The following is a 26,351-nucleotide window of genomic DNA, read 5'->3' as shown; positions in this document are numbered from 1 at the left end:
GACACTTGATCCTGGCTGGGCAGGTGGGCATTCTCATTCCCATTTTACAGATGAGGGAACAGTCCCAGAAAGGTTTAGCGGCCTGTCCCATGTCACCCTTCCAGTAGGTGAAAGAAGGGGGAGCTTACAGGGTGTATGCTGTCCTGAGGTGGGGAGGGGAGAAGGAGGGCAGGAAGAGACAGGAAAAGGGGGCATTTTCAGTACAGAAATCTGAGTCTGAAAATTTGGGAAAACTGATTATTTGACCCCAAAGGCTGGTTTTGAACAGTTCTGGAGGTGGACTCAGAAAATCAATGATGTTCTGAAAGGTACCTCCTGCTCTGGGTTCATGAGGAGCAGAGACTAAGTGAATCTCTACCCCCTGATTTGGGCCTGGAGGGGCAGGAAGGGGTGACAGACTAGCCAAACAAAGAAGAGGATGGAGGTGGAGAAGAAGGTCAGGGCAGAGCCAGGTGACCTGGATCTGAAACATACAGGATGCTAGCCCCAGAGCAAAGCCCCCAGGCTGGTTGGCCACCTGTACTCACAGGGCTGTTCCCGTGATGATGGAAACGGCTGCTGGTGCTTCTCCCTGGGTGAACAGTCCTGTCCCTCAAGTTCAGATGCCAGTTCCTTTGAGAGCTCTGGAGCTTAGGATCTGATGGGAGTGAGGATAGGGCTGATAAGGCCGATGCCTTAAGAATGTGGCCATCGTACAGCCACCTCTGGTTTTCTGATATCTCCAGCTTTCTAACATCCTGGCCCATCAACGTTCTGTGCACACTACACTCGGACTCCTGGCCTTGAGCTCAGGTCACTGTGTTTGGGCCAGAAGGAGTTAGTGGGGATGCAGCCTTGACTAATGGCAAACAGAGTAGATAGGAGTCAGCCTCTGTCATCCCAGGCTTGGCTCTGTTCTGACTGTGGGACAGGTTGGGCGGCCCACCTTACCTCAGTTCTACTGCTGGTAGAAGCAGTCCATGTCCTTTTTGACAGGGTGAGGTGCTTACCCAATAATGTGAGCTGGCAATATCATGTGAGTTTCTTACCCAATGTATGGGTCAGGTCCTGGTAGGAAACAGATGGCTCATTCCAGTGGAGCAACCAAGGAGAGTTTAATGGACTATGTAGAAGGTCTGGGCAAGCCATCCAGGGACAGTGAAGCACCTGAGCAGGAAGAGGGAGCCTGAAGGAACCAGGAGAGAGGTGGAGGAAGGACCCTTGGGTGGAGGGATGCAGCTCTGGCACTTTGACCTTCTCTCCCATCTCCCTCGCTCCCGCTCATCCCCTGCCAGTCCCTCCTACTGGCTGGCTGAAGACCAAAGCCATCTGGAGCCCTGAGCTGGGAGGCCTGGGGGATGCAATCAGTAAAAGCTGGCTTCCAGGGACACGGAGCAGGCTGGGGAGTGGATCAGGAGGACATCAGCAGGTCAGAGAGGAGCACGGACTTCAAGGGTCATCCACGTGTTTTAGCTTGAACTTTGGGAGTCAGCAAGAATTCGAGGGAAGGACTGGAATGAATGTGTGCCTCTTAGGTCTTTGTTCCTGTGTACCTCTGTCTGGGTGGGGCAGAGGGTAAAGGTCACACATCTACCAGTTCCGGGACAGACACATATCAGGGACCTATTGTGTGCCAGGCGCTGCAAATACAGATCAGCAAGGAATCCCGGGGCGGCCGGGGAGCAAGTGGTATCTTGCTGTCTCTGGGTCAGGGAGAAGGGTGCTGAGTGCCACGGGCACCCCAGAGAAGCTGAGAGCCTTGAGGGGTCCAGGAGGAGTTTTCAGAAAGTGACCTCGGGAGGCCAGAGATGGGCAGGGAGGGTGGTTTCTGCCCTTGGGTCTCAGTTGCTATTTTCATGGGTGTGAGGCCCTTTCTGATGGTCCCTTCTGTTAATCTGGGTTATCCCAAGGCGTGGGGCGGCCCCCTAAGGCTAAAGACACACTGAAGCTCTTGGCTCCCCGCTTTTCACCTGGCTGTATGTGCGGGGCTGAGGAGTGGATCTGAGGAGCAGGCTCTGAGCCGGACCGCCTGGGTTCCTGGGCCACCCTGCCGCTTGCTACTGTGTGACCCAGGCAAGATACTTACATTCTCCAAATCCTACTTTCCTCATAGACTTTGCTATTTTTACCATTATTAATAGCCTGTGGAGTTGGCTCTTCTCTGGCTGACGGGCTGGAGTTCTGGGTAGCAGCCAACTGTGGGTGTCCCCATGAGGCTGTGTTCCCTCTCTGGGCCACCCAGAGCCAGCACTGAGAGTCAGGAGATGGTATCCATGACCACTGATTGGCTGTATGTTCTGAGGCGAATCGCTCCATCTCTCAAGGCTGAGGAGATAGGTTACATCAGGAGCCAGAAAACTACAGCCAAATCTGGCCCACCACCTATTTTTATAAAGAAAGTTTTATTGTAACACAGCCATGCTCATTCTTTTATGTATTGTCTGTGGCTGCTTGCGCGATACAGCAACAGAACTAACTGAGCAGCGGTGAGAGAGACTGTCTAGCTCTCTAAGCCTGAAATATTTGCTGCTGGGTCCTGTATAAAAAAGTGTGCTGCCCTGGGCCAGGGGTCTCCACAGTGTCGCCTGCTTCAGCCAGGCCTCGGGCTTGGATGGCACGGAATCATTGCCTTTGGAGTGGGTGTGACCTGGGGCTTCTGGGAGGTGGGAGGGCAGCCTGGGCTGGGTGAGGGGGGCTTTTGAGGAGGCCTTGCTGGCCTCTGCCCACGAGGACTCCATCATTGGGCGCTGTAGCGGGTCACTGGAATAGACTGTCCCATGCCCGTCCCTTTGCAGACATCTTGCCCTACCCTCATCCACTGTCAACTGCTGTTGGTTGGAGGGAACGTTGGGTGGAAACTAAAAGACACACTGGCAGCCTCTGGCTGGAGTTGTACGCAGACCCCCAATGCCGGCCTCCTCTGTAACGGGCCCTGTTCTGAAGAACCATCCTTTCTTGTGTCCCGAGGCCTCTGAGCCTGGGTGCAGGAGGTCAGGCCTGGAAATCACCTCAGAGGCCAGGCGCAGGAGGCTGTGCTGAGCAGTGAGAGCCTGTAACAGCCCGATAACACCCTGGTGATGAGGCTCCTTCCGAAGTAAGGTTTTCTTAGGGCTGAGGGGGGGAGGGGGCTGTTCTCTGACTTGGTGGCTGGCACAGTCCTGGCAGCGAGGACCCCAAGGGCCTGGCCCTCCAGCGCTGCACAGACTCTGTGGTTCTTCTGTTTCTTGGGCTGGTTTCAGCAGACGCCCTAACTGTGGACAGATGGTGGGTGTGTGCTCAGGTCATGTCCCTCCTGGGATGTCCACAGGGACAGTGCCAGGTTTGGAGGTGGCAGGAACATCATCCATCCCTGATCCTGTCCCTGGAGAAGCCAAGGGTGCCCTGCTTCTTCTTCCTGTTTGATAGTGAGTTAGTTTCAGAGGCCCGGGGTGAGGGTGAGGGGGCGTTGGGGGTAGGGGGTGGGGTTGCCCAGGAAATCTGGGTCCTGGCTGTGCCTCCAGCCATCTGCCTGTCCAGGCTTCAGCGTCCTCACCTGCAAACTGACCATTCTGGCACTTGCCCCCGCCCCTCCCCCACCTAGCCTTCCTCTCAGACTGTTCTGAACACCAAGTGGATAACGATGTCAGTCTCGGGAGGAATGCTAAGTGTGTCAGGCAAGGTGGGTGGGTGTGTCTTGGCACACAGGGACAGGGTGTGACTCACCCAACACAGGCCTGTTGCTAAGCCAGCAAGCCTGTTTCTGGATTCTGGGCGCCGGGTGGAGCCAGTGTGAACCCGGGCACTGTCCTGAGATGCAAGGGCAGGCTGGAGCTCTGGGCCCACAAAGAATCCAGACTCCAGCGGTGCCTGGGGAGCCTAGAAGGGCCTGGGGTCCAGGGTAGATGGGCTGTAGAAGAAAAGCAGCAGCTGGCGGGGGGACACCAGTGATGGATGGGCGTCCTGGCTCTAGGAGGGAGGATTCTGTCATGGCTGTGTTTTGAGGCCCATTTCTGGAAAGCTTCTCAGAATGAGGCCCTGGTTAAAGGTTCCCTGGGGGCTCTCAAAGCTTCTCCAAGATGCTGGGAAGAGGGTGGGCATGAACAAGCAGGAGCCCTGGAGAAGTACCCTTTGCCTGCATGGCTGTCCTTTTGGGGCTGTCCCCATAGGCTCTGCTCTGGTGAGGCAGGTTTCCTGGAGGCTGAGTGGGGTCCACTCTGCACCCCTGTGGATTCAGGCTCAGTCCCTGTCCCCTCACCCCTTCCAGAGCCCCGGAGCTATGTCGAATCGGTGGTGCGGACAGCAGTGGCTGCGCCCCGGACTCAGGACCCCGAGCCCAAGAGCTTTAGCGCCCCGGCTGCCCAGGCCTATGGCCACGAGACACCTCTGAGGAACGGGACTCTGGGAGGCTCCTTTGTCTCCCCGAGCCCCCTCTCCACGAGCAGCCCCATCCTCAGTGCTGACAGGTAAGTTGGGGGGGAGGACCCAGACCTGGGACAGCTCAGATGAGGCCTCTTGCATCTGCCTAGGGTGTGGACGGGCAGAAATCATACTCAGATTGCTGCCCCTGGGAAACCAACCCATCAGGGTGCATTGGGCGAGTGTCCCCTGAGTGCCAAATCACCGGGCAGACTACTAAGGTGAACCAGGTCCTTCCCCCAAGTTTAAAATCAAATGAGTCATGACTATGTTGTGAGTGCTTCCTGTATGCAGGCATCTTGCTAAATGCTTTCCATTTAATCCTCACAGCAATGCTCTCAGGTAATACTGTTATTATTTCCACTTCTCAGAAGAGGAAACTGAGGCACAGGGAGAGGAAATAGCTTGTTCAAGGTCCTGCAGCTAAACAGTAGCAGAAATGGGATCCAGACCGAAGGGGTCTGGTTCCAGAGCCCACGTCTCTGTCCTCCCCTGAGACCTGTGTTACAGCACCCACCTGTCACAAGGTGACAGTCAGATGTGCCTGAAGCAGATGTGTAAGCGAGGCGCTCAGAGCTCAGAGCAAAAGGCTGTTATTTCTGGCTCAGGGTGCAGAGAGGGTCTCTGGGGGCTGGAAGTATTTGTGCTGAGGCCAGAAGGTTGAGCAGGGGTTGAAAAGTGAAGGAGGGTGGAGAGGGCCTTCTAGAAAGACAGCACAGCAAGGACAGAGCTGGGACTGCTCCTGTCCATCCCCTCCCATGTCCCCTCCCCCTCTCAGCCTGGAACCCCGTGGGACCCCTGTCCAGCCTCTTCGTCACACTTCCCCAGGCAGGGGTGAGCCGAGTGTGCGTGTACCTGCACTGGCCCAGGGCAATGTGCACGCTCCCAGGTCAGGGGGGGAGGACGAGGTGGGTGAATCAGAAGCAGTTTTCTTCTAGAGTCTGAGAATTGTGAAACCTTGAGCCACGCATGCACCCCTAGTCCACCTTGCCCCTCCTCAGCCTCTTGACGGCTCCGTTTTTGAAAAGGTCTGGCTCTGGGCAGAAGCTACATTCATCTTTTAGAGGAAAGAAGATTTTCCTCACCTGTCTAGCCACCCACGCTGCTGTTCAGGCAGTCCTGACATTAGGAAGTCTTCACTGTTTCTCACTCAAATTCCTCCTGCAGTAGGACTCAGGAAGCTAGCGTTTCTCCTCCAAGATTAACTATTTGGAACTTCATTTCTGTGTCCCCAGCACCCCCAAACCCTCAGCCTGACGTCCTCCCATTCCTCAGAACCCAGGTTATTCTGTACTGAAGTGGTGTTCCACTCGGGCCCCTTCTGGAATGCGAGGTAGACTTTGTCCTGGCCTGGCCCCTGACCTTCTCCCTGCCCTTGGCTCTTGCCTGGCCCTCTCACCTCACATCACCCAGGGGACCCGAGCTTATCCGACCCAGCCCAGGGTGGGACCAGCCAGCTTCCAGACTCCGGCCTTCCAGTCTGCAGCTCCAGGCTTTGTCCCATAGTCCTATGTAAGGACCCCCGCCCCGCCCCCAGCCCCAATAGCTCCTGGTCAGAGCCTGCCTGCTACCTCCCTGTAGCTGCTGCTTATGCAAAGTCCCTGTCAACCTCTGTCTCTCCTTCCATGTCATCAAGGAATAGCAGTTTGGATCTGGAAGGAATCAGGGTCACTTAACCCGTCTCCCTCATTTTCCATGTGGGAAAACTTTAATATGCAGAATGCAGGTTTCCCAACTCAGAGGCCATTGTGTGGACGGCCACATGGTCTTGTACTTAACCTCACTGCAGAACCTTCGGTTGTGTCTATTCCCCCAGGTACAGTGCCCTCTGAACTGAATTTTATCAGTCTTAGAATTGAGAGCAGTGCCTAAGCTCATCTAATATAACCTCCCAATGGAGGAAATTTCCTTCACAGCATTCAGGTCAAGAGATTTGTTAGCCTCTGCTTAAATGCTCCTAACGATGAGAGTCTCATTACCATTTAGGCAGCCTGATCCATTAGTGGTCAGATCCAACGGCTGGAAAGCAACCCTTATAATGAACTGAAATCTCCTTCTATGAGACTTCCTTGTCTTTGCTTTTTGGAGCTACCCAGGAATGAAAGCCAAATTACAGCACTCTCAATGTTTAAAGATGCCCATAGCACACCTGGGAAAACTGAGTCAAGGTGGGGCTACTTCCAGTAGGAACAGGATCCAGGTGGCTTGACCCCCCTCTCCAGTGTTCAGTTTCTATGAAGCTGGAGGGGTCAATAGGACAGTCACCTTCAGTTTCATAGGAGAGGTCTTCTTTGACGTGGTTGAGCAGTCAGTGTGGTGCTTGGGAATACATGGGCTTTGGAATCACAGCTGAGTTGAAATCCTGTTATTTTTATGAGCTGTGTGGTTGTGAGCCAATTGCTTAACCTCTCTGAGCCTCAGTTTCATCTTCTGATGGTTCGTAGGATGATGTATAAAAGCCCCTACTTTCCAACTTCCCATATGAGGGAAGCTTTTATTGTCGTTATTAATGGTTGAAGGGAAGGCTGAGGTTCACTGAAAGCCTGTCCTTCATTAAATGCCATCTGCTGACATCTCGACCTGCCCCACCTCTCTCTAGCACTTCAGTGGGGAGTTTCCCATCCGGGGAGAGCAGTGACCAGGGCCCGCGGACACCCACCCAGCCTCTGCTGGATTCTGGCTTCCGCTCCGGCAGCCTGGGCCAGCCCAGCCCTTCGGCTCAGAGAAGCTACCAGAGCTCTTCTCCTCTCCCGACTGCGGGCAGCAGCTACAGCAGCCCCGACTACTCACTTCAGCAGTTCAGCTCCCCGGAAAGCCAGGCCCGGTCTCAGTTCAGTGTGGCCGGTGTCCACACAGTGCCCGGGAGCCCTCAGGCACGGCACAGGACAGTGGGCACCAACACTCCCCCTAGTCCTGGCTTTGGCCGCCGGGCTGTGAACCCCAGCATGGCTGCACCTAGCAGTCCCAGTATGAGCCACCGCCAAGTGATGGGTCCACCAGGAACTGGTTTCCATGGTAACATGGTCTCCAGCCCCCAGAGCAGTGCAGCGACCACTCCAGGAAGCCCGAGCCTGGGCCGGCACCCTGGGGCCCACCAGGTTTTAGGCTTCCACGGCAATGTGGCCACCACTCCAGGGAGCCCCAGCCTGGGCCGACACCCTGGGGCCCACCAAGGCAACCTAGCCTCCAGTCTCCATGGCAATGCAATGGCCAGCCCAGGAAGCCCCGGCCTGGGCCGTCACCTGGGAGGATCTGGATCTGTGGTTCCTGGCAGCCCCAGCTTGGACCGGCACGTGGCCTATGGTGGCTACTCCACGCCTGAGGATCGGAGACCCACGCTGTCCCGGCAGAGCAGCGCCTCGGGCTATCAGGCTCCTTCCACACCCTCCTTCCCTGTGTCTCCTGCCTACTACCCGGGCCTGAGCAGCCCCGCCGCCTCTCCCTCACCGGATTCAGCAGCCTTCCGACAGGGGAGCCCGACACCGGCCTTGCCAGAGAAGCGGAGGATGTCCATGGGAGACCGAGCAGGCAGCCTCCCCAACTACGCCACCATCAACGGGAAGGTGTCCTCCTCGCCTGTTGCCAGCGGCATGTCCAGTCCCAGTGGGGGCAGCAGCGTCTCCTTCTCCCACACTCTGCCTGACTTCTCCAAGTACTCCATGCCAGGTACGCCCTCCCTCCATGTCCATCTCTCCTGCTGGCAGATTAAGTCTACCAGTTAGGATATCTGTCCCAGTCTCTGTCCTGACATCACCTTGGCAGACAATCTTGGGTGGATCACTGACTTCTGGGCCTCAGTTTCCTCATCTGTATAATGGGAGTTGGAGCTGTCCTCAAAGCAGGTGTGCTGTGGTCATGATAGCTGAGGGGGCAGTGATGAGGATGTGGATGGTGTTGGCATTACTGTTATGATTATCATCACCGTCACCATAGTCACTACCGCTTGCTGTGCCACTTGGCAAAGTGGGTATTATTACTTCCATTTTACACATGCACAAACTGAGGCTTGGAGAGGCTCAGTCATTTGTCCAGGGTCTCACAGTTAATAAATGGTTTCCCATCCAGACCCTTATCGCTCTAAAGCCTCTGCTGTTAAAGCATGATCGGAAGTTGTCTTGTGTTTGTGTATCTCGAGGGTAACTGTGATTTAGCACAACCTTGAAAATGGGCCTTCCAAGCCTGGACCCCCGTACCTTTTGTCAGCCCACAGCACTCTGCTTCTACCTGTCAATCCCCACTTTGCACACATCACTAATAATAGATCTGGCAGCCAGATGCCATACGGGACAAGGCCGAGGTTTGGGCATTTTTATTGGAGTCTAGTTTCTACCAACCTGGCTTCCCTGAAGCTCATGCCGGTTTGCACACTGAATTCTTCACTATCACCAGAACTGGGCATATTTTGCTTTCATGTAGATGGCTCATTATCTAAACAAAAAGGTCAAGGCTTCAGCTGATCTGCAGCTTCTCAGCCAGACCTCAAACCTGACTGTGTGCAGAGCGGCCCTGGGGCCTGCAGCATTTGAGGAAGATTTAGAATATGGCAGGCAGCCTGGGATGGGCCCCAGCTGCCCAGATTCTTAGTGTGTCATTCCCAGGTCCTGCCCTGAGCCTGCCAAGCCAGGGGCACCTACAGTGATTCTGCACACCCCTGCTTCCTGTTGTCCACCAGAGACATCTGGTTCCCAGCCCCAGTTCTTGGAGGATGCAAAACTTCTAGTACTTGGGACATTTCCTGTTTCCCACCACCTTCCTTGCTTAAAATAGCCATAGGAGTCAACACAGGAAGGCACACAGGGCTGCAGCCGCCTCTGACAGCTCATTAGACAGACCTCAGCAGCTGTGGGGCCTGGGGCTTCAGAGCAGAGAGAGAGGCAGCTTGCACAGTTGTATGGCCCAGCTGCCTAGTGCAGAGGCCCTGCTCAGTGCACAGCTGCCAGGGAAAGGAGCTGACCTAGACCCCTTCTGTCCTCCAGAGACTGATCCCAGAAGCGGAGCAGAGTGTAAAGGACAAGTTGAAATTGACTAAACACTGGACACACAGCCCAACCCGTGTCTCTTGTCTGTGCCCTGAACAGCATAGACTCCCCTGCTCCAGACTCTCTCTGAAGAAAGGAAACATGTAGAATTGGGTTATTCCTTTTTTTCCCTCTTCCCCCATCCTCCCTTTTGTTTCCCTTGGTGCCAGAAGATGAAGAGGTTGTAGAGTGAGGACCACATGTCCTAGTACCCAGGAAGATACAGTGTAGCTGACACTGAACTGGCTGCTGTGTCTTCTTACCTGGGAAGGTTTTACAAAAGCCTTTCTGTGGACCATCTGTGTGACTTGGGCAAGTCGCTCCCCTTCTCTGAACCTCACACTCCTCACATGCAAAGTTAACTGGTTGGTTACGATGCTCCTCCAGAACCTACTGTTCTATGAAAGCATCCCTAGCCTGTGGAGGGTCTGGGGCCAGGGTGTTTGCTTGGGAAGTGGGTTATGTGACACACAGTAGATGGCCTCTTAATTCCAGGCCAACTCTTCCCCAGTTTGTCCCAGGCAGGGCAGGAGTGATCTTTTTGCTTCTCTGCATGAGGCTGAGCCCGTGCTTTCCATATGGGAAGTGAGGAGGGGATTGGGGAGAAGTGACAGAAATGTATCTTTTTGCTGTCATCCTCGAGGTTGTTATGATAGAGCTGGGAAGTTGAGCCTGTTGGGAAAGAGACTGGAAGGCCAGGGGGTGTCTTAGCCTGAGGGAGAGAAGCTTCGGGAAGGGTTAGCCTGAATCTTCTAGAGGAAGGGGAGGAGGGATAGAGTAGGGGCTGGCTTGGTGAAAATGCTGTTCAGGCTCTTTGACAGGAGGGCAGCTCCATGACCCACGATGGTTGGCAGGAGATGGGGAGAGGATGAGAAAGCTGCTTGAGGACCCTTCCAGCAATGTTCTGATGATATCTGAGCAGACTAACCTTCTGTGTTAGTTTCTTAAACAGCCATAACAAAGTCCCACAAACTCGGTGGCCTAAGGCAACAGGAATTTATTCTCTCACAGTAGCGGGGGCCAGAAGTCCGAAATCAAGGTGTTGGCAGGGTTGATTCCTTCTGGAGTCTCTGTGGGAGACTCTGCTCCAGGCCTTTCTATTAGTTTCTCGTGGCTGCTGGCAGTCTTGGGATCCCTTGGCTTGTAGACACATCTTCCCAATCTCTGCCTCCATCTCCTTCTTCATGTGATGCTCTCCCCATGTGTCTTCCCGTCCCCTTCCCTCTTCTGGTAAGGACACCGGTCATATTGGATTGGGGTCCATTCTAATCCAGCATGACCTCTTCTTAACTCAGTTACATCTGCAAAGACCCTATTTCAAGTAAGGTTCCATTCATAGGTACTGGGGTTAGAGCTCCAAAGTACCTTCCTGGAGGACACAATTCAACCCACAACCCTTTCTTTTCCTCTCCTTCTCCTTTAGACAACAGCCCTGAGACGCGGGCTAAAGTGAAGTTCGTCCAGGACACCTCCAAGTATTGGTACAAGCCTGAGATCTCCAGAGAGCAGGGTGAGTGCTGGGCGGCGCTGGACGCCCTAGGGTCCGTCCGGTCACAGCTGGCTGCTGCCCACCGTGTCTTTTCTGGGCAAGGAACAGACTGTTCCTCTTTGCAGTAGGTGGTGGTCCCAGAGAGGGGCTGGGACCAAGCTTAGACAGTAAGAAGCACCTCCCCACTGTGAAGTGGCACGGAACAGGAGCAATGGTTGTAGCTGTTCCTTTGAAGGCTCCTTAAAAACAGCAAAGTCTTGGTTTTCCAGGGCAAAATCAAAGGTTGGCAGAGATGATATGAAACTTTAACTCTTTACCTGCATGATGTGGAAGATTTTTGCACATTTTACAGAAGAAAACATAGTTGGGATTGTGGGGGTGGAGATGTGAGGCCTTGGCCCCTGAAGAAAGTCTGTGTGGCTGTCGTGCAGGCTGACTGCCGCCCAGGGTTGGATCCGGACTGCCGCCTGTTTTCGTAAATACGGTTTCATTGGAACAGAGCCGTATCTGTTCATGTGTGTCTGGGCTGCTTTCGGGCTGTGATGGTAGCGCTGAGTAGTTGCAGCCGACACTGCCTAGCCTGCAAAGCCTGAGATACCGTCTGGCCCTTGACAGAAAACTTTGCTGACTCTAGCACAGGAGGACCCTTCGGAGTGTTTGCACTTGAACTTTAATCTCTGCTCACCCGAGGGAATGAGATTTGTGGCCCGATGAGACTTAAGCAGAGCCAGTGCACCAATTTTTCGTTTCCTCTTCTCTCCTCCTGATGCAGCCATCGCCCTCCTTAAGGACCAGGAGCCAGGGGCTTTCATCATCCGTGACAGCCACTCCTTCCGAGGAGCCTATGGGCTGGCCATGAAGGTGTCTTCGCCCCCTCCTACCATCATGCAGCAGAATAAAAAAGGTGACACCAGCTCCTCCAGCAGGGCCTCAGCCTAGGTGGCCCCTACGTTCTTGTTAGAGCCTGAGCTGCTGGAAGGGCTAGGGGAGGGGGGCTGTCAGCTTCTAATTCTCTCTGAGGCCGGTTCCTGCCAATCAGACTCTTAAGAAGAGTGGGTCTTGGGCTTGCTGATGAGCGGGGTCAGAGAACAGGGAAGCAAGATTATTAGCACCCTGTGATTGAGTTTTCTCAAGGGCTGGGCTAGCAGTGGTGGTCTCTCCACTCCAGGGCTCTGGCCATGCTACTGCTGCGACCCTCTCTCCATTAGAGCCCTGCACGCTGGAGGAGTCAGAAGTGGTGTGGGGAGGTGGTGGGAGGGTGCCACGAGGAGTGACCAATCTGCATTTCTTTCTTTTCGTCCCAGGAGACATGACGCATGAGCTCGTGAGGCATTTCCTGATAGAGACGGGCCCCAGAGGAGTCAAGCTCAAGGGGTGTCCCAACGAGCCAAACTTCGGTGAGCTGTCCCCTCCTCTGCCTCCCAGTCTCAGGCCTGTCCCAGGTTCCCTGCCACAGCTTCTGCCCGGCGCCCTTGTCACAGACGCAGCAGAGAAGTGAATACTGACTCCCTTCCTCTGCGCTGTGGCTCCTTCACTCTGCCAAACCCATTCTGTATTTGTCCTCCCTGCGGAGACTTCTGTCATTCTCATTGGAGTCACAACTATAACATCTGCCTTTACCCACCACTTACTTACTATGTGAAAGTCACATCCAGGTACCTTGTATCACTCCTGGTCTCAACCATCCTGCATGGTAGGTGTTGTCCCATTTTACACATGAGGAAACTGAGGTTCCTAGGAGTTAGACACACCCAAGGACACATAGCTAATATGTTGCTGAGCAGGGATTTGATCCTACCATCTGCTGACACTTCTGCCGTACACTCCTGAGAGCAGCCCTGGCGGCTGGAGGGACTTAGGAGAGACATTGGGAGTAACTTCCTATAAAGGAAAGTTATGCGGTAACTTTCTGTCTGCAAAAGTGAGCCTTTAGAATCTTCCCCCTTGAATCTTGCTAACAAAGAGGGAGTGGATTTTCAGCTTTGTGGGTGGGTTGAGGGAGAAGAAATAGAGAAGCTGAAGATTATAGACAGCCATGGGGGGATGGGTGGGCTTCCTCTGTGCCCCTGGCTGGCTCTCAGTAATGCTGTGGCTGACGGGCTGTCTCCTTCCTGCAGGATCTCTGTCTGCCCTGGTCTACCAGCACTCCATCATCCCTTTGGCTCTGCCCTGCAAGCTGGTCATTCCAAACCGAGGTAGGAACCTGAGACTCCTTGCCCTCCAAGCCACACCCTTGTGCTGGCCTCCTTCTTGTCTCGGCCCAGCCAGCTGCTCCAGAACATGGGCCAAGGTTGGAAGAAATGGGTTATTTGGCCAAGCTGGGGAAACTCAAAACCACTCTCTTCTTTATTTTTTTCTAATAAAAAAGAAGGGAAAGTTCATTAAAAAGCTTAACTCTAGAAATATACTTAATTGACTTGCCAGATTGTTCTGGAAAATTCTCTGGAGGCTTTAAGAATTCGTACTTGCATCCTCAGGATTAAGCTTCACCTCAGGGGAGGCACTTGAAGCAGGAGACAGTCCTGGGGAGGCCCATGCCCAGAGGATGGGATGAGCGTCAGTGGGCAGGGCCGAGGGAAGGGGGAGGTGGGGCAAATGTAGGTCATGGGGCATCCAGGTGTTGGGGGGTTTCTGCTTGGAGAGGAGTGAGCACAATCGAGGGCTCTCTTAGAGGAAGAGGTGGCTGGGCTCCACGTGGTGTGGGAAGGAAACAGGAAGCCTAAGGGGTCCCTGGAGTTTCTAGTCTGCATGGTAGAAAATGTTCCCTGGACAAGGGGATACTGAGCTGATGGTAGGAGCAAGCCCTCTTTTGATTGTGGGAAGTATGCATGGAACCCAAGAGCCTTAGGACATAGAAGGCGAGAATTTGCGTGAGATACCGGGGCTGGACAAGGAGATTTTAGTTTCTCTTAAAGAGGTGTCCAGCTTTGGAGGATGGCAGATAGACACCCCAAACTCCTCCCAGCACGGGCTTCCATCACGCAGATTCAGGTCCACAGGGCCCACACGAGGGGAGGGGAATATGCCTGGCCCTGAACTTGAGGTCTAGGAACAGGGAAATGGGGTGCCGTCTCCCAGTGCTCTCTGTTCAAGAATAGGATATTCAGAAGTGTGTCTGGGACTTGCTTTCAGTCTGTCTTGGAGAGCCTGGGGTTATGTCCACACATAAAACCTCCAATATTATTTGGCAGTTTCTGTGTATCCAATTCAATTTGTTGAATTATTAATGATAATTGACCACTCTTATTAGTTTAAAAGTTCAAATACTATTTAAATAGCACTGTTAACTGCAGGATTTAGGCACTATTAAAATTACATTTCTAAGGAATTTACCAAAGTAATTCAACAATTATGAAACTGCTTGATCATTTACACTGTACAAATCACTTGTTCTCAAAGTTTGGTCCCCAGACCAGCAGCATCAGCTCCCCTGGGAACTTGTTAAAATTGCAAATATTCTCAAGCCCCACCTAATCCGAACCTCTGGGGTGGGGCCCAGCAATCTGTGTTTTAACAAGCCTGCACACCAAAGTCTAAGAAACGCTGGTATAAACAACACTCAATTCTTATTAATATAGAAATTATAGTTGTGCCGCATTGTGGTTTAATGAAATAGGGCATTTATTGATCTGTACAAAGACACGTCAGTACAAAACAACTTGCCGCTTGAATGCTTGCTGTATGCCAGCCACTGCGCTGACACTGTACCTGGAGCATCTCAAAAACCCAATGAAGCAGGTACTCTCACCATCACCTCCGTCTTGTAGATACTTGGTAAGTGCCTGGGTGGCCATATGAACCCCACCCTGTTGGACTCCAGAGCTCCCGACCAGTGTGCTGAATACTTAATGACTGGACGTTTAAACTGGACACACGTGCCATCTGCCAGGGCCTGTTAGGAAAGGCAGTATCCGTTGCACAAAGTATTTGCAGAACCAGCCAAACTTATGTTTCTTTCCAGCTCTGGAGTTTTAATTACCAGCTGAATTAAATGTTTGTCTCAGACCCCACAGATGAATCGAAGGATAGCTCGGGCCCTGCCAACTCAACCAGCGACCTGCTGAAGCAAGGGGCAGGTGAGTGGCCACCCCAGATGGGATCCCTGCCCAGGCCTTTCTTCCCCTCTGCCCTGTACCCTCCTGCAGGTGCGGGCTGGATGTCTTTCCCAGACCCAGATCTCCCTGGGCAGACCACATTTCTGTGTGCACATGCCTTGGCCCAAGACTGGCCTGAAATTCATCTGCTAGCTTCTCCCTTTAGGGAGTGGTGCCCACCCATTTCAATCTCCATGACTCCTTTTTGGGTGGGTATCTTCCAGCCTGCAATGTGCTCTTCGTCAACTCTGTGGACATGGAGTCCCTCACTGGGCCACAGGCCATCTCCAAAGCCACTTCTGAGACACTGGCTGCTGACCCCACGCCAGCAGCCACCATCGTTCACTTCAAAGTTTCTGCCCAGGGAATTACACTGACCGACAACCAGAGAAAGTAAGACTCTTCTGCTTGCTTCTGTGTTCCTGTGACCCATCTGCCCATCCACGTACGCACCCACTTACCAACTGATTCATTCATTGCATCCATCTATCCATCCACCCACCTATCCATTCATCCACTTGCTCACGCACTCACCAATTGATCCATCCATTCCTGCATCTATTCATCCCCCATTTATCCTCTCCCACTTATTTATTCCTTCACTCATTTATGTCACCCCCTATCTATCCATCCATCCATCCTTCCTTCCTTCCTTCCTTCTACAAATATGCCTGAATAGGTTAGATAGCTGTAAATGTACCTGATAAAAGCACCTGCTCTCTAGAGTGGAGTCCCTCGTCTCATGCTCTCTCCCCAGCCCCTTTTCTTCCTCCTCCAGTGTCTCCCCCATTTCTCATTCCTCAGTGCCAGTTTCTTCCTTCTTTTCCTAGCCTCTAGCATTTGGGACATGTTTCTATGACACGTCCCTCTGTCCCTATGTGTTGCTTTATGTCCCCAATGTGAGCAGCTCCGGCCATCATGCTCATAAGGGAGAGGCTGTGTCGACCTGTGACAGCCACAGATGGAGGGTGGGGAGAGCAGTCACTTCAGCGCTTAACTCTCTGTTTCTCTGATGTGTGTGCCACAGGCTCTTCTTCAGACGACACTACCCCCTCAGCACCGTCACCTTCTGTGACCTGGATCCGCAGGAGAGAAAGTAAGTCTCTTGTAGACACCTGCCCTCCCAGCCACCACCAGCACACTGGGGTCTGTGTGTGTGCACTCGTGTACGTGCGTGCATATGCATGTGCGCTTGTGTGTGCATACGTGTGTGCACGTGCGTGTGTGCATTCTTGGATCAATTTGAAGATCTACCTGTGTCTTTGGGACTGTGAGTCACTGTGCAGGGCATCTTTTTGAGTTTTTCTATCACAAATTTGAAGCGCCTCCCAGGGATTCACACGCCTGCTTCCACCCCATCTGCTGTGTCCCTGACCCCAAATCTGATTCTCCCTCCACGTTGGGGAAGGCTCCTTGGGTGGCAGGCCGCCGTGTTCTCTTCACTATGAATGCCCTGCTACGTGGGGCTCCCATCCCCGGAACAGGGGCTCTGCCTTCCCAGGGGGCCTGGGCCTGCCCAGGGCTGGGCTCTAAGGGAGAAGGCGGGGTGGTTCACACTGTGTTGTCTTTCTTTCTGCAGGTGGATGAAGACGGAGGGAGGTGCCCCTGCTAAGTAAGTGTGCTTGTCTCCCACCCCGCTGGCTGCTCTTTGTGCCCCTTGCTTGGTGGTGGGGTAGGGTGGTGGCGGAGGTGGTGCGGGAGCAGGTTTAGAATCCAGGACCAGGGGTAGGTAAAGGGCAGCAAGGGTCACTCAGTTTTGGAGAAAAACTTGACAAAGGCCCAGACTCCAGTCTTGTCCCCTGCCCTCTCCCAGGACCAGACCATCAGGGGTTTGAGGAAGTGAACAGAAATCGTTGCGTTTTACTGAAGGTGACGGCAGTGGGGCAGGGGTTGTTTAAATGCTCTTTCCTGCAGTCCTGGCTCCCTGGATTCCCTTTCTTGCTCTCTTGACGTGGATGGGCTAGATCTCCTCTTCAGACTGAGGGAGTCTGGAAGGTCTGAATTCCAGGGATGGCCCTGGGGCCCTCTGGTCCATTTTTCCATCCATTCAGCAATTCGTAAATGCCTCCAGGGAACTCAGCTCTGGGAGGAATCAGACCAACCGGGAGGCTGACTCTGCCCCCAGGAGGTCTGACGTTGGCACAGTGAATGAGATAAATGTATAAACAGCAGTGGTTTTCAAACGGTGTTCCAAGGAGCCCTAGGGTCCTCAGGTTGCCACTGAACTGTTACGCAGGGAGGAAAACCCGGCTATGATTTGCAATTATTTATAAGGATGAATCAGGATTTTCTCAGTTAAACCAAAACATAGTATAGGAATAACCTGGGTAATGAAGCTGATATAAGGCTGTCACTGCGATCTATAATTCCACCTTTTACTTTGGTTCATCCAAACAGCCCCATTTTTTCTCACTGATGGACCCTGTAATAGGTAAAGGTTATGCTGTTGAATTGACACATTTATAGCCATAAGGACTGCTATCAGCTTTATATCTCCAGACTTCATATAAGATTGGCTTTAGAAAAAGAAAACTTCTGCTGTGTAAAAAATAAATAAATAAACAAAGCCACTGCTGAATGAGATATGTCAGGAGGGTACAGCTCACATCTGTGGTGTCGCAGAGGAGAGAGCTTCCAGGCAGGGAGAGAGTTGGGAGAGTTTGGGAAAAGAACCTATATTTAAAAATAGGTCTTAAAAACAGGTCGAAATGGATGTGGGGGTAGGAGAGAGCTGATTTCTTGGGGACAGGGAGGTGGGACCACAGATTGAAAGCTCCCTGAGGGCAGGACTGTGTCTGCTGTGTGGGAGGGGCTGATAAATATTTAATGAAGAAATGAGAGGGTGGAGGCAGGGAGGAGGAGAGCGAGGAGGAGCCCCAGTGAGGCTACCATGGTCAAGGTGAATGGAACTGACCAATCTCAGCACAACGAATGCTCCCTCTGGGGGTGTCCAGAGGGGCCTGTGGGATGGGGGCCCTCACCTGGCCCCCGGTCACATAACGAGTTAGCAGCCCCACCGAAAGGAGGCCCCAGCATCCAGTCCTCTCAAAGCTTGCTTCTTTTGTGCCTCAGCTCTTCCTGGGCTCACGGGGTCATTAGGGTCTCCGAGTCCCCCGCCGGAAGGCCAGAGCTCCCTGCGGGAAGGAGCTGGGAGGGGGAGATGGGCCAGGGATGGAAACGGGCTGGCCCCAGGCCTGGAAATCCCTCTCCTCATTTGGGGGCAGGTTGGGTGTTGAGCCGGCTGATGACTCGCCCTGGCAGAAGTCCGGGAGAGCTCAGGGCTGGACTGCGGTGAGGCAAGCGAGATGCCTCAGGCCCCCGATTTAAGGGGGTGCTTGTTCGTGCTCCTCTCTGCCCTTGAGGACTGAGGTTCCTCACCTGCATCCGCTCCCCCAAGCAGAGGAAGGACTTGGGCTATTGTGAGTCGGCCCTGGGACCATGGAGCTGAAATAAACATCAGGGGAGGGCAGGTGGGCGGTGTTCAGCCTGAGAGGTTGGCCAGCTCTCCATCCTGACAGAACCTGGCACCAGCACCAGGGTGGGTGCTCTGTCATGTGGGCAGCTTGGTGCCACTCCCTCTCTCCGCCCTTATCTCCCTCCATGGCACAAAGGAGCCTGGAGAGGGGGCTCTGAGGAGTGGTCCACAGGCCCAGGCTTCCCTACTTGGGTAGACCCTTACCCCAGGCCTCTGGCTTCATTGTTCCCAGCCCCTGAAACATAGTTGGGGATAGCAAAGCCGAGGGGAGCCCACTGTGTGTGTGTGTGTGTGTGCACATGCATGTGTGTGTACATGAGTGCACGGGGTGACAAGCCAGACCCAACTTTGCTAATTTTAGCTGTTGAGGTCCAGTCCTGGGAGAGGGGTTTCCATTGGAATCTCCAGCTGTCGTGATTTCCCCATCTAGCTCTAATTAGCAACGTGCCGGCTGGGAGGGGACCTGAGCTCACATTCTGTTCTCCCCGCTCATATTTTTAACTCTGTTTTGCACAGAGAGAATGCTAGGTCACTCCAGTCCTGGTGTGGGGAGTGGGGGTTGGGGGAGCAGGTGTGGGGTCCCATCCCGCTCCCGTTCTTTTGAGCCCAGGAGAAATGTGTGCCTGTGTGGTGGGGGATGGTGGTCCCTTGTCCTTGGGTCTCCTTGACCTTCTATGGTGTCTGAAAAGGCAGGGGACATTTAATTCATTTGTTTGTGTTGTGTGTGAGAACAGTCGGGTAAGGGTGGGGCTGGGACAGGCGGAGAGAAGCTGGTCTAGGAATGTTCCATTTTATTTTTGGTCTCATCCCCACCTCTCACTGTGCAGTCTTGTCATTCACCTCCAGCACCTCCTCCCTCTGCCCCTCCCAAAGGGGAATTTCTGCTGACCCTGAACAAGTGACGCTGTCATCTCCAGGCGTGGAGGAGATAGGGTTCTTTCCTGTGCTCCACTGTCAATACCCAGAGCGCAGTAGGGTGGGGCAAGATGGGGGAGAGAGATCGGCTGGAAGACGAGCTTGCTCTCCTGGGCAGCTCTCTAAGGCTTGGGGTTCCTCGTGCTCCCTCCTCACACCTGTCACCCCTCTCCTGCCCCTGCAGGCTCTTCGGCTTTGTGGCCCGGAAACAGGGCAGCACCACGGACAACGCCTGCCACCTCTTTGCGGAGCTCGACCCCAACCAGCCGGCCTCTGCCATCGTCAACTTTGTCTCCAAGGTCATGCTGAGTGCAGGCCAGAAGAGATGAACTCCCTCCCCTTGCCCCAGGGCCAGGGCAGTGGGGATGGGGTGTGTGGGGAGGGGACCCATGAATCCTGACCATCCTTGAATCCAGAAGGAGGACTTTGGGCCAATTTTGGAGAAGGAGAGAAGAAAGTGTAACGTGGGGAGAGGGAAGTGAATTGAGTGGGGAGGGGGAGAGAGAAAGAAAGAAAGAAAAAGATAGAGGAGGAGAACTCGGATTCCCCCAGGTAGATGGATACTGTGAAACCCCCCAGAGCCTCCAAAACTAACCAGATCCACCTAACTCCCCCTCCACCCTCTGAGAGGACGGAACTGCTCAAGGGAGACAGAGCCAGCTTCCTTGGGGACCCACATTTTGGGGAGAAATGGAAAAGCTCTTTCTCCCTAACCCAACTGCTTTGCAAGAAGAAATCTTGTCAAGAGAATCTTTTCCTGGCCACCTTTAGGGTAGATCACCAAACCAAAAAAAGGCAGCATGGGACATCCAGTGGCAGAACTTTTGCTTTTGAAATTATCTCAGACCCAAGGCACTTAAGGTCTCTTTGCTCTGCCTCCGATGTACAGTTTGTGTATATATGGCCATGCCCACGTCCTCACACACTGATCTGTTTGCCTCTCACCTAGAATTATAAACAGGTGTGCTTGTCCATGTCCCCTGTGTTTGTACACACGTGTATCCTGTCCAAAGAAGGTAGAGTTGGGGAGACAGGGCAGCTGTGGGGGCACAAACCCTCTTCCCCAGGAGCACGCAGGATGATGGATAACGGACTCTTTCTCAGTCTCTGCACCTGCTCTAAAGACCTTGGGTGCTGCCAGCCCCACCTCTTCACAGAGACCCCGACAGGAGTGGGGCTGGCCATATTGCAACGTTAGCCTTGATCTGCCTCCACCAGGAGGCTGGAGCATTGGTTTGAGGAGATGCGGACATGTGTGTCTGTAGCCTTGGGGAAAGGATCCCTCAGGAAAGGTGGCTGTTGAGCTCCAGGCACCTTTCTCAAGGCATGCGGTCCAGCATCGGGGTGGGCAGCTTCCAGATCCGCCCCTCCTCAGCCCCTCCTTGGGTTTTGTGCCCCAGATCCGCCTTTCTCAGACTGGCTTACGTGCATGATGCCTTTTGGGGTGCTGGGGGTTGAGCCTTCCTGCTCTGCCCTGCCCTGTCTTGTCCTGAAGGGTCCCCGCTTTGGGGGCTCGTCCTGGGAAACTGCTTCCAGAAGCCCTGCTCTGCGAGGCCATAGAAGACACCCACAGTTCCCGTGCTCCCTCTGCACGGCTTTGGGGTCTGGCTTTTGCTGGGCTGCCCGGGGGAGCTGGGCAGAGCTTTGGGGGCTGCTGCCTGTGTACCACACGGCCTGTGTACGATACCAAAGCCTTGTTCTCCCCGCTTCTGCCTTGGGCTCCCCGCAGAGCCCAGCTGCCGCAGAGCAGAGAGCAGAAGGCTCACATTTAGGCCAAGGGGCCAAGAGTCCAACTGGGCTATTGGGAGCCCCCTGACCACCACCCAAGGTCTCTAAGCCGGATGGAACATCCACCAGGTCTCCGTCCTTAAGTAGCTCTTAAGCCTCTGGGCTCTCTAGAGAGAGGCGTTGTACTGATATATAAATATATATAATATATATGTGAGACATACTGACAGAATCTGTAAGCTAATAAAATATAAGAAAAGGTTAAAAAAAAGAATAGGTAAATTGACAAGAAGTATTTATTATTTTCCCGTACTGCGTTATGGCCTCCCTGGCATAAACCAACCCCCATCCCTCTCTGTACAGATAAGTGAAGCCTGAACTGTAGGGGCCTTTATCCTTGGAGCAATTGGGGGTCTCCTTGCCTTGGCCTTCGCTAGACTCTGTTTGGGGCTCAGTGGGCAGAGGGTGCAGGTGTTCCATCCCCTTTAGTTTTGGCCAACCGGGGCCCCGCCGTCAGCTCCCAGCGATGAGAGGGGAGCTGCCCTGGTCGGTGTGAGAGCCTGCAGGGGACATGGGTGTGCGTGCTGGGCGTGGGTGATGTGTGCGTCTTGTATTATTTTCCTTCCAAGAAGCTGTGTCTGTGCGGACATTCTGTTTGAGGGAGCTGGAAAGGAGAGCGTCTGAGGAAGGCTGGGAGCAGCACCCCACCCCGTGCTTCCCAGAGGTTGAAGCCTTGTTCTTGGTGGCTGAGATTCCTTCAAAGTGCTCTTCCTTCTGAGGCCTTGACTACCCTGATTTCCCCTCTCTCATTCCCTCCCCACCCCCAGCCCACCTCTCTTCCCAGACAGAAGAGAATATTTGCACCTAGTTCCTTTGTAAATATCTTAATCTCCCACTGGACAGTCTGGGGACTCTCTCCTCCTGGTCTGGATGGCCAGGTGGAGCTTCGGACCCTTTGTGCAAATCTGGGTTCAGCCTTTGACATGTGCTTTCCCACTGCCCACCAGCAGCCCACCTCTCAGGCATGGCCAGCCCACCCCACTCAGACCTGACCGTGTGTGACTCTGGGAAGGACCCAGGAGATGCTGGGAAGCTGATCAACTCATTCTCCAGCATCCTTCTGGAAGGAGTCAGTTTCCTAGAGCTCGGCCTGTTCAGAGGAGTGATGGGGAAGGGTACCCCAGTCTCCATCGTGGCTCTGCCTCTGGGTCAGACATTGCTTGGAAGACACCATAGCCCCCCCGTGTCTCACAGGTTAGGCCTGTGCACCCTGCACACGTGCACACACACGCACACACACACACACACACATACATCACAGCACTGCGGTATATTCTTGCCAAAGATTTCCTTTCAAAGAAAGCACTTTTAATAATTATTGTTATTATTGTATGAATGTCTATCCTCTTTTCTCCCCACCATTTGTGCTGTCGTTTATTGTTGAATCTGTTTGTCAGCCAGGAGAGTGCAGTCTGGTTGTGAAAATGGGCTGGGGAGTGGGGGACAGGAAAGGGTCTGGGAGGACTTGCAAGAAGGAGCCTGGGAGGCAAGGTCAGCTTGTGGTGCAGTGACACGGAGCCCAGGCAGCCTCAGGCCCAGCGCCGGGCCCAGCCTGCCTCTCACTGTGCAGCCAGGCCTGGAGGCAGCCAGAGCCTTGTAGCCGGCCTGTTTGGTGCCTGGAAGGCAGGGGTCAGGGGAGTGACACCCCTCCCATTCAGGGAGGGAGGCCCAGTGAGGTCTGCATGGCCCTTCCCAGATGGAGTCAGAGGGGAAGACAGGGCATGGGAACAGTGGAGAGGTGACCCCAGAGGGGAAATGGGGAGGAAGTGAGCATTTGATCCAGCTCCAGGGGTGAGTGGAACGCCCCTGCCCGGCCATTGCGGTCTTCTGTCCCCCTCATTCAGCCGGGTGTCCAGGGACAGATGCATCGCGGAAAGGCCCTGTGACCCAGGTCCTCATTGGAGCCTATCCCACAGCAACTGCAAAAGCTCCAGGGCTGCCAGGATTCCTTCTCCCCTCGCAGGATTTTTAGGGATCCTTGGGTGTGTCAGCGACTGGCAGGATAAGGGAGGGGGTACCTGATGGCCTTGTGGCCGTAAGAGGGAGCAGGTGGAACAGGTGTGATCCTCAGTAAAGGGGCTCCCAGGAGGGGGACGAGGAGGGCACTCTGCCTGACTCGGATGGGCCCAGCAGAGGCCGGGCAGGCTCCTCCCGCCGCCCGGGCACTGTGGATGGTCTGTCAGTGGAGCAGCATCCATGCCCTCCCTTCCCCTGATGTCCGTCCACCAGCCCTGGCTCCTGGCTCTTCTCCCCTTTGGTCTTTCCCAGCTTCAGGATATGGGGGGATTGAGGGGGCCAATGCCCTTCCCAAGGGCTGCTGCCTCCTGCCCCTACATCTCTCCACCCTCAGGTTACTTGGAGAGGCTGAGGACAGAGTCCCCGGGCCACCTTTCACCCAGGTCCAGGTCCCGCAATCCCGAGACTGGAGTCCCCTGGCCAGTGGTAACACAGGATGTGTGCGCGCGTGTGTGCAAGTGTGGGTGTGTGTGCGCGTATTTTTGCTTGTCTCTTTAGGGAACTTAGGAGTTGGGTTGGAGGTGGTGGGCGATGGGATGTCAAGTTCACTATCGCCCAGCGGTGAAAGGAATCAGGAGGTGAGGCCTGTAGGGCCCCCGATTTGGGGGATCTCAGTGTTGGTGAAGGTGGGGCTCCTCTGCCCTCAGATGTCTGAAATGTTGGAAGATCTCTGTTTCTTTCCCACACCTGGGCTCTTCCCAGCAACGAGGTGACTGTAGAGTAGCCCACTTTTGTTTTTAATCAGTGTTCAACAGGTTGAGACTCTCCTGTGTGTCCATGTGTGGTTCGTGTGTGAGAGAGCACATCTATGCGTGCATGCTGTTTCCCCATTTCTCTCCTCTCTAACATGTCATTCAGAAAAAATGTAAGAAATTCCTCACCCCCACTCTCTCCTGCCTCCCAGGCCCTCTGCAGGAAAAACAGAATAACCCAGCATCTTCCCGATCCCCTGGCTGTGTGTTTATATAGATGGAAATATACTTTCTATTTTGTATCATCGTGCCTATAACCTCTGTCACCTTGTATAAACCTTGATGTATGCTACTTATCCTGGACATGAATGTATTGTACACTGATGCTCCCATTCCTGTACAGCTGCTTTGTTTCTTTGCAATCCATTGTATGGCTTTATAAATGATAAAGTGAAAGAAAAATCTGGACTGTTATCTAGCTGTGTTGTTTGGGAAGGGGCTCTGTCAGTGGGCAAAGGAGACCTCACCCAGGCTCCGGTTATGTGGTGGGCTTCAGGGATGCCTCTGGTGGATGACTCACCCCAAGTCCTCCCCATTGGTTTCCCCATCATCCAGGTCTTGTGTCTGATTATGATGGGTTTTTCAGATTCTTTTAGCTAGAAGAGAAACTCAACTCAAAATGGTTTATGGGGGGAAAAAAAGGGACTTAGTGACACATGTGACCAAGAAGTCCAAGCAGAGCTGGCTCGAGGGGCCCAAGTGGTAGGGATTTGTCTCTGCTATTTGGTTCTGAGTTGGTTTAATTCTTAGGCAAGCTCTATCCTGAGGATGGTGCCACTGGATGCTCCAGAACATGCCACTAGAGGCTCCGGGCTGTCATCCTACCAGTAAGATGAGAGCTCTTTTTCTCCCACTGTTTTCAACAAAGACCTGGGGCAAATGCTCATTGGCTCTGAGAGACTGCTTGGGCTGTATGACTAATTCTGAAGCAACTGCCCTAGCTAGATCTGGGTCATGTGACTACCTCTGGAGCCTTCTGAATCATGGGGACTGAGAATGGGGCAGTGGCTGGTCCCTGAAGGGGTGAGGTTTATCAGAGGACGGGGAAGTCGAGGCTGCCAGGAAAAACCCATGGCGGCCAGCAGATGGCATGTGTGTAGCTCACTTGGACACCAGGCCCAACGGTCCTGGGAGAATTCTTTGCAGTTTCGGAAGTTTGAGGTGAGGTACAGCTAACACAGTGCAGCATCCCTCAGGAGATCTCAAATACTCATGACACAGCTGCAGCTCCCCAGTTGATCTGAGCTCAGATGAGCTGATTTGGGCGAACGTATGCCGTCTGAGACCCCCATTCAGCCAGCACAGCGAGTATCAAGGACAGCCTTCTCAATGTTTGGTATTGTGACTGAAAAGTGTTACTTGCCATATCAGTAAATAAAGGATGTTGCAGCCATCCAGCCACGAGAGCCACCTGATGGTGAGCCCTGAGAGCGCTCAGGATGGGGACAAATGGACTGCCCAATGCCAAGCCCTCAGCCACTGCAGCCACCCACATCAGTGCACCCAGAGTGGACTCAGGATAGAAGAGGACAGGACACTGGCCCCGGATAGATAAGGTGCACACCAAAGGAATGATTTCAGTGAGCCCTGACTCCTGCATCTTTCTATACATAGTAAGGCCTTAAATCCCTTAACCCGAGATATCCGAACTTGATATTTCTTTAATTAACAGTAAGTTTTTGATGTTCTGACTACCTGGTCTTTGTTGCAAAAACTCCTATACATCCTGGCTCTTCCCCTACTTTTTCAGAGCAGCCCCTTAGAGTAATCGGACAGGCTGTCTCCCGGGCTTGAAGTCCTCAGAAAGTCCACCAAATAAAACATAATTCTCAACTTTTCGGTTGTGCACTTTTTCCCAGTCAGTGGTTTCAGGACTCCTTTATATTCTTCAGAATTACTGAGGACCCCAAAGAGCTTTTTTTTCACATGGGTTATCTCCATATTTACCATATTATTCATTAAAACTGAGATCATTTAAAAATGTTTAATTCATTCCCACAGCAATATTAAACTCACTACATGTCAACATAGTATTTTTATGAAAAAAAATCGTATTTCTGAAACAAAAGAGATTGGGTGAGAAGGGTAACACTGTTTTGCATTTTTGAAAAGCCTCTTTCATGCCTGGCTTAACAGAAGACAGCTGGACTCTCCCGTCTGCTCCTGTGTTCACTTTGTTGTGATATCACACATATGTACCTCCAGAAAACTCCGTTGTACACTTGTGGGAAAACGACAGCAGAAAAGACAAATAACAGCTTAGCATTATTAAGAAAATAGTTTTGACTTCACACAACCCCTGGGAGGGTCTCGGGGATCCCTGGAATCCCAGACTTCAGTCTGAGAACTGCTGCTCTGGGAACAAATACACAGGAAGCACAGACCCTGCCTGGGATGGGGGAGTAGCATGCGTTGCATCCCTGCCGTGTG

The 26,351-nt window shown here is 53.3% G+C and overlaps 1 protein-coding gene across 16 annotated transcripts in view; it reads left to right on the top strand.

The window, feature by feature from the left end:
* Positions 1-24,329, top strand: part of TNS1 (tensin 1) — a 216,275-nt gene extending 191,946 nt beyond the window's left edge. For 11 of the 16 annotated variants that reach the window (XM_072961627.1, XM_072961617.1, XM_072961622.1 and 8 more), the window contains 11 exons: positions 4,223-4,421; positions 6,974-8,040; positions 10,816-10,902; positions 11,654-11,785; positions 12,186-12,278; positions 12,999-13,076; positions 14,886-14,957; positions 15,200-15,368; positions 16,003-16,071; positions 16,555-16,587; positions 19,550-20,342. In XM_072961627.1, the coding sequence (XP_072817728.1) occupies positions 4,223-4,421; positions 6,974-8,040; positions 10,816-10,902; positions 11,654-11,785; positions 12,186-12,278; positions 12,999-13,076; positions 14,886-14,957; positions 15,200-15,368; positions 16,003-16,071; positions 16,555-16,587; positions 19,550-19,694 (2,144 nt within the window). In that variant the 3' untranslated portion in view covers positions 19,695-20,342. Of the gene's footprint in view, positions 1-4,222; positions 4,422-6,973; positions 8,041-10,815; positions 10,903-11,653; positions 11,786-12,185; positions 12,279-12,998; positions 13,077-14,885; positions 14,958-15,199; positions 15,369-16,002; positions 16,072-16,554; positions 16,588-19,549 lie in introns of all 16 variants that reach the window. The other 5 variants (XM_072961624.1, XM_072961616.1, XM_072961623.1 and 2 more) reach the window with 1 other exon arrangement.
* Positions 24,330-26,351: the final 2,022 nt, after the last annotated feature.

Source organism: Vicugna pacos, chromosome 5 (genome assembly GCF_048564905.1).
Source record: "Vicugna pacos chromosome 5, VicPac4, whole genome shotgun sequence".
Classification (NCBI taxonomy): Eukaryota; Metazoa; Chordata; class Mammalia; order Artiodactyla; family Camelidae; genus Vicugna; species Vicugna pacos.
The sequence above is the reverse complement of the archived record's forward strand: the minus strand, read 5'-3'. Positions and strand labels throughout refer to the sequence as shown.